The following is a 15,254-nucleotide window of genomic DNA, read 5'->3' on the forward strand; positions in this document are numbered from 1 at the left end:
TTAACCCCTTGCTATAGACCCAACCCGTTTCTGTTGAAACAGATGAATATAATAGATTGAACGTTATCAGGGGTATAGAAAAAGCAAAGGCTAATGAATATACATATAATTTCTCCACAGAGAGGTGTCAGAAAAAAAACGTATCTATATATAAGCAGCAGTAGGCCTGAATAGGAGTAAATGGAGTGAGGACATCACAGGATAATGCACTTCATGGATGTATATTTCTCCCCGGCAGGATTGATAACCTGCCAATTGCACGATACCAGATACCAGGGGATACAATCTTCTCCTCCTATCATAAATAAACCATTGGGGAGACAAGATAAATCATCCACCGTAGGGGAATGAATAGGCCATACACACACTGCTAAATGTAGATGTGGTGCCAAACGTAACTCTGCAGTGGCAGGGTGCCTGTCTGATGTTGGTGCGCTCCCTGACATCAGACGGGCACCCTTCCACTGCAGAGTTACGTTTGGCACCACATCTACATTTAGCAGTGTGTGTTTTCCCCTACAGTGGATGATTTATCTTGTTGCATTAAAATCCCCTTTTTCTTTGTTTGGTGACAGTATCACTTTTTGACACACACTCATACCTAATAATTATTTTTTGGTGTAGTTTTAACCATTTAGATTAAAAGTTATATTTTATGGCACCTTCCTTATTTTCTCACTTTAACTGATCCGGTTTAAGTATCGGTTTACGTATAACCTTATCTTGTTATGTGATCTTTTGATTTCATCATAATACCATTTATTCATCTCTAATGAACACTTCTGAATATTGTATATGTTTATTATTTTGACAAAATGTAAACATTGTTTAATGTAAGTACTGGACTCTTCTGAAAGAACCAATTCTTGGATTAGATGCTCCCCAGTCACTGTATCTCCTGTACTCTCCAGGCTTCAGGTAATACTGACGTCCTCTATAGTTGGGCTCTTCATAAAACATCCAGTATCCATCATGCACATGGCAAGAGTAGATGTCATGGTAGCGGAATTGCTCATGGACATCAGGACAATCTTCAGTGAACTCCATCATCTGACCTTTGTAATCTTCTCTCTGGTAGACTCTCAGCCTGAAAGGTCCACGATGCTGTAGTTTAATATAAATAAGTAATTGTTTAAAATGAAAGCATTGTTAAAACTGAAATTATTATAAAGAGCAGGCAGTTGACAATACTACAATTTAAAACCATCAAAGAATTGGGCCACTATATCATATTATGCATAGGTATAAAACATCAATCAAATAATAACAGATATGCCATGAGGTCTTATCAAAACCCCTGCCCAAAGAAAAGTAAGTAGCTGCATTCCTAAATTGCAATATGTTAATGTCACAACAATTACCAAAAATAATTAGGTAACAGATTCATAACCCATTAAATAATCATGCTTCAGCTTTACATCAAAGTCACTGCCACAGTATCATAGTGACACATAAGTGCATCATACAGACTAAAACAACAACATACGCAGTTCTGTAAAATATGTTTTTTCCCCTTTTCTGATATAATTTCTAACACTTAAATATTTCCTTCAAATATATTTTAAAATAGCATAAAGATAACCCAAGTAAACACAAAAAGTTGTTTTCATGTGATCATTCATTTTGGGGAAAAAGCTATCCAAATGTTCATGGCCCCATGAACAAAAGTAATTCCCCATACAGTTAAATCATGAATTTACTATGCTTAATCACATTGTTTGGAAAGTTAACCCCTTAAGGACCAGGCCATTTTTCACTGTAGGATCAGAGCGCTTTTTGCACATCTGACCACTTTCATTTTAAGCATTAATAACTCTGGGATGCTTTTACCTTTCATTCTGATTCGAGAATGTTTTTTCGTGACATATTCTATTTTATGTTAGTGGTGAAATTTTGTCGATACTTGCATCATTTCTTGGTGAAAAATTCCAAAATTTGATGAAAAAAATGTAGCATTTTTCTAAATTTGAAGCTCTCTGCTTGTAAGGAAAATAGACATTCCAAATAAATTATATATTGATTCACAAATACAATAAGACTACTTTATGTTTGCATCATAAAGTTGACATGTTTTTACTTTTGGAAAACATCAGAGGGCTTCAAAGTTCAGCAGCAATTTTCCAATTTTTCAAAAAATTTTCAAAATCTGAATTTTTCATGGACCAGTTCAGGTTTGAAGAGGATTTGAAGGGATTTCTTATTAGAAATACCCCACAAATGACCCCATTATAAAAACTGCCCCCCTCAAAGTATTCAAAATGACATTCAGTAAGTGTGTTAACCCTTTAGGTGTTTCACAGGAATAGCAGCAAAGTGAAGGAGAAAATTCAAAATCTTCATTTTTTACACTCGCATGTTCTTGTAGACCCAGTTTTAGAATTTTTACAAGGGGTAAAAGGAGAAAAATCCTCTAAAAATTTGTAACCCAATTTCTCTTGAGTAAGGAAATGCCTCATATGTGTATGTCAAGTGTTTGGGGGGTGCAGTAGAGGGCTCAGAAGGGAAGGAGCGACAGTGGAATTTTGGAGAGTGAGTTTTTCTGAAATGGTCACATTTAGGAAGCCCCTATGGTGCCAGTACAGCAGAAAAAAACCCACTTGGCATACAATTTTGGAAACTACACCCCTCAAGGCACTTAAAAATGGTCCAGTGAGCCTTAATACCCCACAGGTGTTTGACAACTTTTCGTCAAAGTCGTATGTGTAAATAAAAATAAAAAACATTTTTTCACTAAAATGCATTTTTTCCCCCCTAAATTTACCATTTTTATAAAGGGTAATGAGGGAGAAAATGCCCCCCAAAATTTGTAACCCCATTTCTTCTAAGTATGGAAATACCCCATGTTAGGATGTAAAATACTCTGCGGGCGAACTACAATACTCAGAAGCGAAGGAGTCACATTTGGCTTTTGGAAAGCAAATTTTGCTGAAATGTTTTTTTTTTTTTTTTTTTTTTTGGGGGGGGGGGGGGGCATTTCGCATTTGGGAAGCCCCTATGGTGCCAGAACAGCAAAAATACCCACATGGCATACTATTTTGGAAACTTCACCCCTCAAGGAACGTAACAAGGGGTACAGTGAGCCTTAACACCTCACAGGTATTTCCCGACTTTTTGGTAAAGTTGGATGTGTAAATGAAAAAAAAAACTTTTCACTAAAATGCTGTTTTTTCCCCAAATTCAACATTTTTACAAGGGGTAATAGGAGAAAATTACCCCCAAAATGTGTAACCCCATTTCTTCTGAGTATGGAAATACCCCATGTGTGGACGTCAAGTGCTCTACGGTCGAACTATAATGTTCAGAAGAGGAGGAGCGCCATTGAGCTTTTGAAGAGTGAATTTGTTTGGAATGGAAGTCAGGGGCCATGTGTGTTTACAAAGTGCCTTGTGGTGCTAGAAGAGTGGACCTCCCCACATGTGACCCCATTTTGGAAACTACACCCCTCACAGATTTTAATATGGGGTGCAGTGAGCATTTACACCCCACTGGCATTTGACAGATCTTTGGAACAGTGGGCTGAGCAAATGAAAAATTCAATTTTTCATTTTCATAGACCACTGTTCCAAAAATCTGTCAGACACCTGTTGGGAATAAATACTCACTGTACCCCTTATTACATAACGTGAGGGGTGTAGTTTCCAAAATGGGGTCACATGTTGGGGAGGTCCATTGTTCTGGCACTATGGGGGTTTTGTAAACACACATGGCTTCAATTCCGGACACATTTTCTTTTCAAAATCCCAATGGCGCTCCTTCTCTTCTGAGCATTGTAGTGCGCCAGCAGAGCACTTTACATCCACATATGGGGTATGGTCTTACTCAGAAGAAATGGGGTTACAAATTTTGGGAGGCTTTTTTCCTATTTTCCCTTATAAAAATGAAAAATTTAGGGTAAAACCAGCATTTTTGTGAAAAAATTATGTTTTTCATTTTCCCATCCAAATTTAACGAAAATTTGTCAAACACATGTGGGGTGTTAAGGCTCACTATACCCTAAGTTACGTTCCATGAGGGGTGTAGTTTCCAAAATGGGGTCACATGTCGGTATTTATTTTTTTGCGTTTGTCAGAACTGCTGTAAAATTAGCCAAACCTGTGCAAATCACCAATTTAGGCCTCAAATGTACATAGTGCGCTCTCCCTCCTGAGCCTTGGTATGCGTCCGCAGATTATTTTATGCCCACATATGGGGTATTTCCGTACTCAGGAGAAATTGCGTTACAAATTTTGATGGTCTTTTTTTCCTTTTACCTCTTGTGAAAATAAAAAGTAAAGGGCAACACTAACACCAAGGAGAAAAAGCCCCCCAAAATTTGTAGTGTAATTTCTCCCAAGTACGGAAATACACCATATGTGGCCCTAAACTGCTTCCATGAAATACGACAGGGCTCTGAAGTGAGAGAGCGCCATGCGCATTTGAGGACTAAATTAGGGATTGCATAGGGGTGGACATAGTGGTATTCTACGCCAGTGATTCTCCAAAAGGGTGCCTCCAGCTGTTGCTAAACTCCCAGCATGCCTGGGCAGCCAGTGGCTGTCCAGAAGGAGTTGTTGTTTTGCAACAGCTGGAGGCTATGTTTTGGAAACACTGCAGTACAAGACGTTTTTAATTTTTATTGGGGGGGACAGTGTAAGGGTTGTATATGTAGTGTTTACCCTTTATTATGTGTTAGTGTAGTGCAGTTTAGTGTAGTGTTTTTAGGATACATTCTCAATTGCGTAGGTTTACAGTGAGTTCCCTGCTAGGAGTTTGCGCTGCGGTGAAAAATTTGCCGCAGCTCATACTTGAAGCAGAAAACTTACTGTAAACCTGCCCGTGTGAATGTACCCTGTACATTCACATGGGGGACAAACCTCCAGCTGTTTCAAAACTGCAACTCCCAGCATGTACTGACAGACCGTGCATGCTGGGAGTTGTACTTTTGCAACAGCTGGAGGAACACTGGTATGAAAACCTTTAGGTAAGTTCTGTTATCTAACTCAATATTTTCCAACCAGTGTGCCTCCAGCTGTTGCAAAACTACAACTCCCAGCATGTACTGATCGACGAAGGGCATGCTGGGAGATGTAGTTATACCACAGCTGGAGGGATCGCAACTACAACTTCCAGCATGCTTGGATTTACAGTTTTGCGACATATGGAGAGCTACAGTATAGATACCACTGCAAACTGTGGCCCTCCAGATGTTGCAAAACTACAAATCCCAACATGCCCAGACAGCAAACAGTTGTGTGGGCATACTAGGAATTGTAGTTTTGCAAGATCTGGAGGGCTATAGTTCTGAGACTACCATATAGTGGTCTCAAACTGTAGCCCTCTAGCTGAAGCAAAACTACAAATCCCAGAATGCCCAAACAGCTGTCTGGGCATGCTGGGAGTTATAGTTTTGCAACGTCTGGAGTGCTACAGTATAGAGACCACTGTATAGTGGTCTCTGACTGTAGCCCTCCAGATGTTGCTAGGCAACTTACCGGCTTCCGTCGGATCCAGGGAGCCTGCTGCAAGTCATCACCGCCCGCCGATCTCCAACACCGATCGTCGCCGGCAGCCTCACCCGCAGGGTAAGTGGACTCCGGCGCTTGTCCGCTTCAGTTCCCCGTTCTGCCCCGCCTATTGTGGGTGGGCAGGACGGGGAAAATGAAAGTTAACCCCCCCCACCGCCACAGATCTGCTATTGGTGGTGGCGTCTAGACCTCCAATAGCAGGGATAGGAGGGGTGGCACCCTTGCCACCTCACTCCTATCGCTTCAGGGGGATCGTGGGTGGCTTGGACAACCGCGATCCCCCTTATATTCCGGGTCACCATAGACCCGTAATGACCCGGAATCGCGCAAATCGCAAGTGTGAATTCACTTGCGTTTTGCGCCGATCACTGACATGGGGAGGGTCTGATGACCCCCCTGGGCAATTGCGCGGGGTGAATGGTGATCGATATAAGCAGTCACCCTGTCAGGTCCCTGCCCGGCGCGCGGCAGGGACCGAAATTCCCACGGACATACGCGTATGTCCTTGGTCCTTAACTACCAGGGTGCTTAGACGTACGCGTACGTCCATGGTCCCTAAGGGGTTAAATTCAATTTCACTAGCCACATCCAGGATTGAATACTGATCATATGAATAAAACCTGTCTGACAAAGTCAAGTAGGCCAAAAGAAATTCAGGAGCAGATAAGAAAAAAGTTACTAATATCTATCAGTCTGGAAAGGTTACAAAGCAATTACTAAAACTTTTGGATTCTAGTGATCCATGTGACAGCTATTATCCACAAACAGAGAACATTTTGAACAGTGGTGAACCCTTTCAGGAGTGGTGAATCTTCACAAAAAAAAAAAAAAACACAACAAAGTCAGTGTCCATAATGCAACAACAAGAAGGACATTGGGCAAAAATGACATTCATGGTAAAGTTGCAAGATGGAAACCACTGCTGACTAAAGAGATCATAGTCTCCTTTCATTTTAGCAAAAAAGCATCTTGGTAATCCCCAAGACTTTGGGCTAAATATTCAGTGGACTCACAAGACAAAATATTTTGAATGTGTACATCTTATTGTATCTGGCGTAAAAGTAGCACAGCATTTCAGAAAAAGAACATCATACCAACAGTTAAATATGGTGGTGGTCATGTGCTTGTCTAGGGCTGCTTTGTTTCTTCAGGACCTGGATGACTCGCTCTGAACCCATTAATTCTGCTCCCTACAAAAAATCCTGTAGATGATATGTCTGGCTATCAGTTCGTGACCTCAAGCTGAAGCACACCTGGTTTCTACAGTAGAACAATGACACATACACCAGCAAGTTCCACCTCTGAATAGTAAAAAAAAAAAAAAATTAAGGTATTGATGTGGCCTAGTCAAAGTCAGGACTTAAAGAAACAGGCCTATTTTTTCTTTCAAAGACCTCTTGCAGTCTGTCTCCAGTTTGGGTGTGGTTCTGCAGCTCGGTTCCATTGGAGTGAATGGAGCCAAGTGGTAATCCCACACCCAAAGTGGAGAAAGGAGGGCGCTGTCTTTGAAAGAAAAAATACCTGTTTTTTTTATTCCTGGAATACCTCTTTAAGTCTGATTGAGATGATGGGGTATGACCTTAAAAAGGCAGTTCATGTTCAAAAACCCTCCAATGTGACTGAGGTACAACAATTCTACAAAGTGATCCAAAATTCCTCCACAGCCATGTGAAAGACTCACTGCCAGTTTTTGCAAATGCTTTATTCCAGTTGTTTCTGCTGAGGGTGGCATAAACTAGTCATAAGGTTGGATTGTTTTAGGTTGCAATTACTTTTTTTTACATAAGACCATGAAGGTTCAAATAGCTTTTCCCCCAAATAAATGAAATGATCACTTGAAAATGGCAATTTACTTGGGATATCTTTGTATAATACTAAAGGGGCATTCCAGGATTTTTGACAGGGGCCGCAGAGTTGATATAGTTACTAATATACTTCACTTACCTGCGTTTGGTGCCCGGTGATACATTTTTTGGTCTCACCTTTTCCCAGAAGATCTTTTTTTTGCAGCCAACAAAAGGAGTGTTTTTTTTTCTGACCCTTCCCAGCTTGGTTTGCAGCTCAATACATTACAACATAAATCAACTTATGTGTAAAGCCCGCTTTCTTAGGAAGTTACCGGCTCACATGTGCATGTATTTGTCATCATGCAGATCCACAGCATGTGTGGCAGGTGATGTCAAGCAAGTCATATGATCAAAGTGAGTGTGGCCGTGCGGCAATGGGTGGGGTGAAACAAAGGATCCTGGGGATTGTAATCTGAGGGATACAAGAAGTAGCCAGTTCCCAAAAACAAGTCAACAGCATGATGGGGGACACAGGACACAGCCATTTACCACCAACACAAGCACAGATCCTTGGTAAGTATGTCCATTACTGTATGACACTTAATTACTAAAGTGACCAATGTTGGAAAACCCCTTTAACGTTTTTTGATGATCTGAAAAGCTTAAGTGTGACAAATTTCCAATAAAAATAAGAAATAAGGAAGGGGAAAATACTTTTTACAGCACTATGCATATATATTGAACACATAATGCATAAAGCACATATGTGACAGGTATGATACAGATTGAACAAGGAAACCCCCAATGTACGTTTCACCCATACTTTATCAAGGAGAATACCCAAATTTGAATTTGTGAAGTACAGTCATATAAATAATAGTTATGAAATCATTTACCTGTGGGGTTAAACGACAGGATCTGATGGAGTCATTGTAACCCATCCATTGTTGAAAATCAGGATATTCTCCTTTTCTAAGGAAATACTGGTGTCCTCTATAGTTAGGATGTTCATACAGGATCCAGTTTCCATTCTCCACTTGGATAGAATTACAACGATTGAAGTATGAAGACAGATCAGAGGAATCAGAGTTGCACTCGTAGGAGCGATCCTGGAAGTTTCGTTCCTCATAGAATATAATCTATGGGTACAAAATGGATTATTAAATTAAACTTAATACCAATGACATTTTAACTCCTTAATGACGAAGCCCTTTTTGGTTTTAAAGGGGTTATCCAACCTGCAGGAATTAGTGTAAAACCAGTACACAGTCCTCTCCTTCTCCAAACTGCTCCCTCCTTCAATGCCCCCCCCCCCCCACAATGTAGACAATGAGAACTTCGCATTAGGTAGCAGCCTTGCTTGTCATGTGATAATGGTAGAGATTTAACCCCTTAAGGACCCCATTTTGACCTTAAAGGTGTACTCTGGTGTAAAAAAAAATTTTTTTTAAGTTAAACAGATTTGTAAATTATTTCTATAAACAAAATCTTAATCCTTCCAGTACTTATCAGTTGCTGTATGCTACAGAGAAAGTTGAGTTGTTCCTTTCCGTCTGACCTCAGTGCTCTCTGCTGACACCTATGTCTGTGTCAGGAACTGTCCAAAGCAGGAGCAAATTCCCATAGCAAACCTCTCTGCTCCAGACAGTTTCTGACATGGACAGAGATGTCAGCAGAGAGCACTGTGGTCAACTGAAAAAAACAACTCCACTTCCTCTGGAGTATACAGCAGCTGATAAGTACAAAAAATAATGTTTTTTAATAGAAGTAATTTACAAATCTGTTTAGCTTTCTGGAACCAGTTGATTTGAAAAACAAAATTGTTTTGCACTGAAGTACCCTTTTTAAGGACTTGGGCAATTTTCATTTTTGCACTTTTGATTTTTCCTCGTCCCCTTCTAAAAGTCATAACACTTTTTATTTTGCACCTACAGACCCATACAAGGGCTTGTTTTTTGCATAACCAATTGTACTTTGTAATGACATCCCTTATCATATATATATATATATATATATATATATATATATATATATATATATATATACACATTTATGGGGTGAAATAAAAAAAAAAAAAACTACAAAAAAATGCCATTTTGTAACTTATGGGGGCTTCTGTTTCTATGTAGTGCACTTTTCAATTAAAATGACACCTTATCTATATTCTGTAGGACCTTATGATTACAAGGATACCCAATTTATGTAGATTTTATTTTACTACTTTAAAAAATAAGTACATGCACCAAAAAAGTATGTTTAAAATTGACATCTTCTGACCCCCTATAGCTTTTTTTCCCCCACATACAGGGCTATATGAGGGCTCATTTTTTGCGCTGGGATCTGTAGTTTTTTTTCGGTACCATAATTGTTTTGATAGGACTTTTTGATCGCTTTTTTATACATTTTTTTTTATGGTATATGAAGTGACCAAAAATGCATAATTTTGTACTTTGGTATTTGTTTATTAGGGGAGGGGCTTATTCACATTTATTAACTTTTTTTTACACTTTTTACTTTTTTTTTATTTACACTTTTTACTCCCCCCCCCCCCCCCATAGGGGGCTATACCATGCTGGTATGGCTAAACCAGCTGTGGCTCAGCATTAATCAATGTTATCAGTGCTCTGCTGCTCCAGCCCACCATGGCTGGCTGGAAACCTCAGGGGGAGAAGGCAGGACCCACTTGCCATCCTCCAAATCTGTTCCAAGATGGGAGCAGCAGTAGTCCCGGCTGTGGGAGTCTGTAGGCAGAGGTGTTAAAACGGCTGTACATGAGGGATGTTATAACGGGTCTTAACGGATGAATATGCCTGTTATTTTGATGGACATTATTCAGCCATAAGCACCTGTTATTATACATCCGTTTTTACACAGAAAATGGATGTTTAATAACGGATGAATGCTCATAATGTGAAAGGAGCATAAGCCTGTGCTGTTCTAAGGTTATTTTACATATATGCTTCCTTTTATTGGGGGGGGGGGGGGGGGGCAAAACTATGAGTCTTATTGATGCTTATGTTCATGATCTTTCTAAATCCTAGCAACACCCCTGCTCCTGGTTATACAGGATCTCTTGAAGCAAAAACGTCCACACAAAACATGTTTTAAATATTTAAATATACATGCCTGACTAATTCATGTCTAGTTAATTTTACAACAAGAGTGGCAAGTTTTAGTTAAAATCAGAAATGTACCTTAAAATATGTTATAGGAGACTTATGGCATTTGTCTTATTGGAAATCGCTTACCTTAACCATATTGCCTAGAGATGTACTGCAATCTTTGCGAACTGTTCTGGAGTAACAGCTTTTTATATACTTCAGGCTGCTGATGTCTGCAAACAAAGGACCTATGTTGACCCCCTTTTCCCTTAGCCTATGAAAAATGTACTGGTGTTTTGTACTCTTTTGTACATGTGAAAATTTTTCATTTACTCTGGCTTTTCTTTCATGTTTAGTAGCACGCTACCCTTTCATGATGTATGGGGAAAAAAAACTACTCCATACAATTAGACAAATCATTAATCAATCTTTGCTCTTCCTTTTAAAGCATTACTGTCATTAAAAACAACTTTTGATATAGTGCTCTGAAATGTTAAAAGTTGCTGACCATATTGGGTCTAAATCCTGAGACCCGCTGTGTTCATGAGATATAAGCAAGGGGATTGGGAATTGCCACTGCTTCATCGGCTTATATCTCATGATCGAAGCGGGTTTCAGCAGTGGCAACCATTCAAATATCTGCCTTTGTGTCGTCGTCGTCGTCCCCCCAGCCCCCCCACGTGATCTACAGAACGGGGAAATAAATGAAGCATGTGCCATCCTGAGGTTAGGTTAAGTTGTCATTATTAGACAACCCTTTTAACTATTGACAAGGCACACAGAAAAGTAAAAAAAATAAAATAAAGATTGGTCATAGTTTCTGTGCTGTAACCAAATTGGATAATTAGTTATAGCTGGGTGAACTCCATAGTAGCCCATTTTACTCCCTGGCTTGGTGCAGGGTCTGACTGATGACATTGGATTTATGTCCAATGTCAGTAAGGGGCAATATATAGATTGAATCCAAGCAAAGCTAACCAGGTTTTTCTCAGACTCTTGCAAAAAGAGAAACATAGAAAGTTTAAATAAAAAAAGTAGGGTCAGCTCACCACTTGATGATATCTTTGATATATAAACCAGCAGGACACTTGCATCTCAAATGGTAGCCCAGCAAACAGCTCCGCTGTGTCTCAGCGTGGATACTCTTAGAGAAAGGGAAGAAAAAATTGCATCCAGCACACCATCACAGCCCTACGTTACATCACATCTTGAGGTCAGATAAGTCCATTATTACACAGCGTCATAGTTTATGTGAGGAACTCTAATCATAACAAGAATATCAGCTACATGAACATATAAGAAGGGTACAATATATCAGCTCAATAAATGTATGTTAAATCATTGCTGGAAAATGTGTATTTAAAGGGGCATTCCGCTGAAAAACTATTTTTTTTTTAAATCAACTGGTGCCAGAACATTAAACAGATTTGTTCAAAACTACAACTCCCAGCATGTACTTGTGGTGTCCCGGTACCGCATCCTATGCGGTCCCTTTATGTGTATTGGTCCCCATAGCCAGAGTCCCTAGGACGTAGCGGTCCATGTTGTATAGTCTACCCCTTGTCACCTCTATTCCATCTAGTAAACAAGTAACTTATGCAAGGTTTATGTAAATATAGTTATATAAATGTAAATGAATAGTTAATTACCTGCTCGTAGCGTACCAGGACCTGCGGGTCACGTGACGAGGTGAACCCTATGGTATTTCTGCTTGAGGACCTGTGGAGGTCCCTATGACGTATACAATCCCATCATTCTGTGTACGAGTGAATGACAGGTATTCGGACCAATCAGATTCACCCCGCCCCTGCCCATATAAGGGAGCAGTGGCCATTATTCTCTCTCTTGTTCCTGCGCAGCTGTTACGCCGAGCGCTCCGGGTTCCTGCTCCTCCCCAGAGCACTCGCGGCGTTCACCTCTCTGCAGCGCCCCGGTCAGACCCGCTGACCGGTAGCGCTGCACTGTCACTGCCGGCGGGGATGCGATTCGAATAGCAGGACGCGCCCGCTCTCGGGTCGCATCCCAATCTGCTTACCTGTCCCGTTCCCCGGCTGTCACGTCCTGGCACGCGCGGCTCCGCTCTCTAGAGCACGCGTGCGCCGGCTCTCTAAGATTTAAAGGGCCAGTGCACCGCTAATTGGTGCCTGGCCCAATCAGTGTAATTGCTCCCATCTGCTCCCTGCCTATAAAACCTCACTTACCCTTCCCAGCATTGCCGGATCTTGTTGCCTCAGTGCCAGTGAAAGCGTTCTCTGTGTTTGCCTTACCAGTGTTACCAGACCTTCTGCCGTTGCCCTTGACTACGTACCTTGCCGCCTGCCCTGACCTTCTGCTACGCCTGACCTCGCCTCTGTCTAGTCCTCCTGTCCCATGCCACTCTCAGCAGTCAGTGAGGTTGAGCCGTTACCGATGGACACGACCTGGTTGCTACTGCCGCAGCAAGACCATCCCACTTTGCGGCAGGCTCTGGTGAATACCAGTAGCAACTTAGAAACGCCAATCCCTCTCTGACACAGAGGATCCACCTCCAGCCTGCCGAATCCTAACAGTAGATCTGGCCATGGATCCCGCTGAGGTGCCACTGCCAAGTCTCGCTGACCTCGCCACCGTGGTTGCCCAACAAGGACAACAGCTGTCACAATTGTCCACCATGCTACAGCAGCTTCTGCCTCTACAGCAGCAACCATCTCCTCCGCCAGCTCCTGCACCTCCTCCGCAGCGGGTGGCCGCTCCTAGCCTCCGCTTGTCCCTGCCGGACAAATTTGATGGGGACTCTAAACTCTGCCGTGGTTTCCTGTCTCAATGTTCCCTACACTTGGAGATGTTGTCGGACCAATTTCCCACAGAACGGTATAAGGTGGCTTTCGTAGTTAGTCTTCTGTCTGGAAAGGCCTTGTCATGGGCCACACTGCTCTCTGACCGCAATGATCCTGCCACAGCCACTGTCCAGGCCTTCTTCGCTGAAGTCTGTAGTGTCTTTGAGGAGCCAGCCCGGGCCTCCTCTGCCAAGACTGCTTTGCTGAACCTAGTCCAAGGAAGTTCTTCCGTAGGCGAATACGCCATCCAGTTTCGTACCCTCGCCTCAGAGCTAGCCTGGAACAATGAGGCCCTCTGCGCGACCTTCAAGAAAGGCTTATCCAGCAACAACAAAGATGTACTGGCCGCACAAGAAATTCCTGCTAACCTTTCTGAACTTATCCAATTGGCCACCCGCATCGACATGCGTTTTTCTGAAAGACACCAGGAGCTCTGCCAGGAAAAGGACCTTGATCTCTGGGCACCTCTCTCCCAGAATCCTTTGCAACCTACCCCTGTGCCTCCCGCCGAGGAGGCTATGCAAGTGGATCGGTCTCGCCTGACCCATGAAGAGAGGTCTCGTCGCAGAGATAAAAATTTATGCCTGTACTGCGCTAGTACCAAACATTTCCTAGTGCAATGCCCTATTCGTCCTCCGCGTCTGGGAAACGCACGCACGCACCCTGTTCACGTGGGGGTGGCGTCCCTTGGTGTGAATTCTGCTTCTCCACTTCTCACTGTGCCTGTGCGGATTTCTCCTTCTGCCAACTCCTCCTTCTCAGCTGTGGCCTTCTTGGACTCTGGTTCTGCAGGAAATTTTATTTTGGCCTCTTTTGTTAATAGGTTCAGCATCCCAGTAACCCGTCTAGTCAAGCCGCTCTACATTTCTTCGGTTAACGGAAAAAAATTGGACTGCACTGTGCGTTACCGCACAGAACCCCTGCTTATGAGCCTTGAACTGCATCACGAAAAAATTAAATTTTTTGTTCTGCCCAACTGCCCCTCTGAAGTCCTCTTCGGTCTGCCATGGCTCCAACGTCATTCTCCCACCCTTGACTGGACCACCGGGGAGATCAAAAATTGGGGTCCTTCTTGTCACAAACGATGCCTCACATCTGCCCCCACTTGTCAAACTCCTGAGGTTCCACCCTTACCAGTCCCTCCCAAGGCTTTCCAGGACTTTTCTGATAGTTTCTGCAAAAAGCAAGCAGAGATCTTACCTCCTCATAGTCCCCTTCCTGGTACCACTCTGCCCCGTGGCAAACTTAACCCTCTGCCCCCCCTCCCCAGTTCCACTTCTTCTGGAGTTCCTGCCATAGGAAGTAACCCAGGACTTCTCCGTTATCTGGAAGGAGACTCAAGAGTCGCTCCCACTGGCCTCGTCTCGTATGAAGGGACAAGCAGATAAAAAGAGGGGGAGACCTAAGGGGGGGGGGGGGTACTGTTACGCCGAGCGCTCTGGGTCCCTGCTCCTCGCTGGAGCGCTCGCGGCGTTCTCCTCTCAGCAGCGCCCCGGTCAGACCCGCTGACCGGGAGCGCTGCATTGTCACTGCCGGCGGGGATGCGATTCACATAGCGGGACGCGTCCGCTCGTGGGTCGCATCCCAATCTACTTACCTGTCCCGTTCCCCGGCTGTCACGTCCTGGCGTGCGCGGCTCCGCTCTCTAGGGCACGCGCGCACCGGCTCTCTAAGATTTAAAGGGCCAGTGCACCACTAATTGGTGCCTGGCCCAATCAGTGTAATTGCTCCCATCTGCTCCATGCCTATAAAACTTCACTTCCTCTTGCCAGCATTGCCGGATCTTGTTGCCTCAGTGCCAGTGAAAGCGTTTTCTGTGTTTGCCTTACCAGTGTTACCAGACCTTCTGCCGTTGCCCTTGACTACGTACCTTGCCTCCTGCCTTGACCTTCTGCTATGTCTGACCTCGCCTCTGTCTAGTCCTCCTGTCCCACGCCACTCTCAGCAGTCAGTGAGGTTGAGCTGTTACCGGTGGACACGACCTGGTTGCTACCGCTGCAGCAAGACCATCCCGCTTTGCGGCGGGCTCTGGTGAATACCAGTAGC

The 15,254-nt window shown here is 43.1% G+C and overlaps 1 protein-coding gene across 1 annotated transcript; it reads right to left on the reverse strand.

Annotated features, from left to right (window-relative positions):
• Positions 1-828: 828 nt before the first annotated feature.
• LOC130285291 (gamma-crystallin 1-like) lies at positions 829-13,614 on the reverse strand. The gene is made up of 4 exons (XM_056536648.1): positions 13,577-13,614; positions 9,975-10,032; positions 8,188-8,430; positions 829-1,104 (listed from the first exon to the last, which is right to left on the reverse strand). Exons 1-4 carry the CDS (start codon positions 13,612-13,614, stop codon positions 829-831), a joined length of 615 nt encoding a protein of 204 aa, XP_056392623.1.
• Positions 13,615-15,254: the final 1,640 nt, after the last annotated feature.

The sequence above is a fragment of the Hyla sarda genome, chromosome 8, assembly GCF_029499605.1.
Source record: "Hyla sarda isolate aHylSar1 chromosome 8, aHylSar1.hap1, whole genome shotgun sequence".
Taxonomy (NCBI): domain Eukaryota; kingdom Metazoa; phylum Chordata; class Amphibia; order Anura; family Hylidae; genus Hyla; species Hyla sarda.

Bases quoted from the DNA above. Each gene is read 5' to 3' on its own strand.
- LOC130285291 (XM_056536648.1), bottom strand. From the start codon at position 13,614: ATGTCGATGCGGGTGGCCAATTGGATAAGTTCAGAAAG. The intron at 8,431-9,974 runs GTGGGTCCTGCC...TTGTACCCATAG, and splicing joins ACAGATTTGGAGGATGGCAA to ATTATATTCTATGAGGAACG. The intron at 1,105-8,187 runs GTAAATGATTTC...ATTAAACTACAG, and splicing joins CCTGTCGTTTAACCCCACAG to CATCGTGGACCTTTCAGGCT.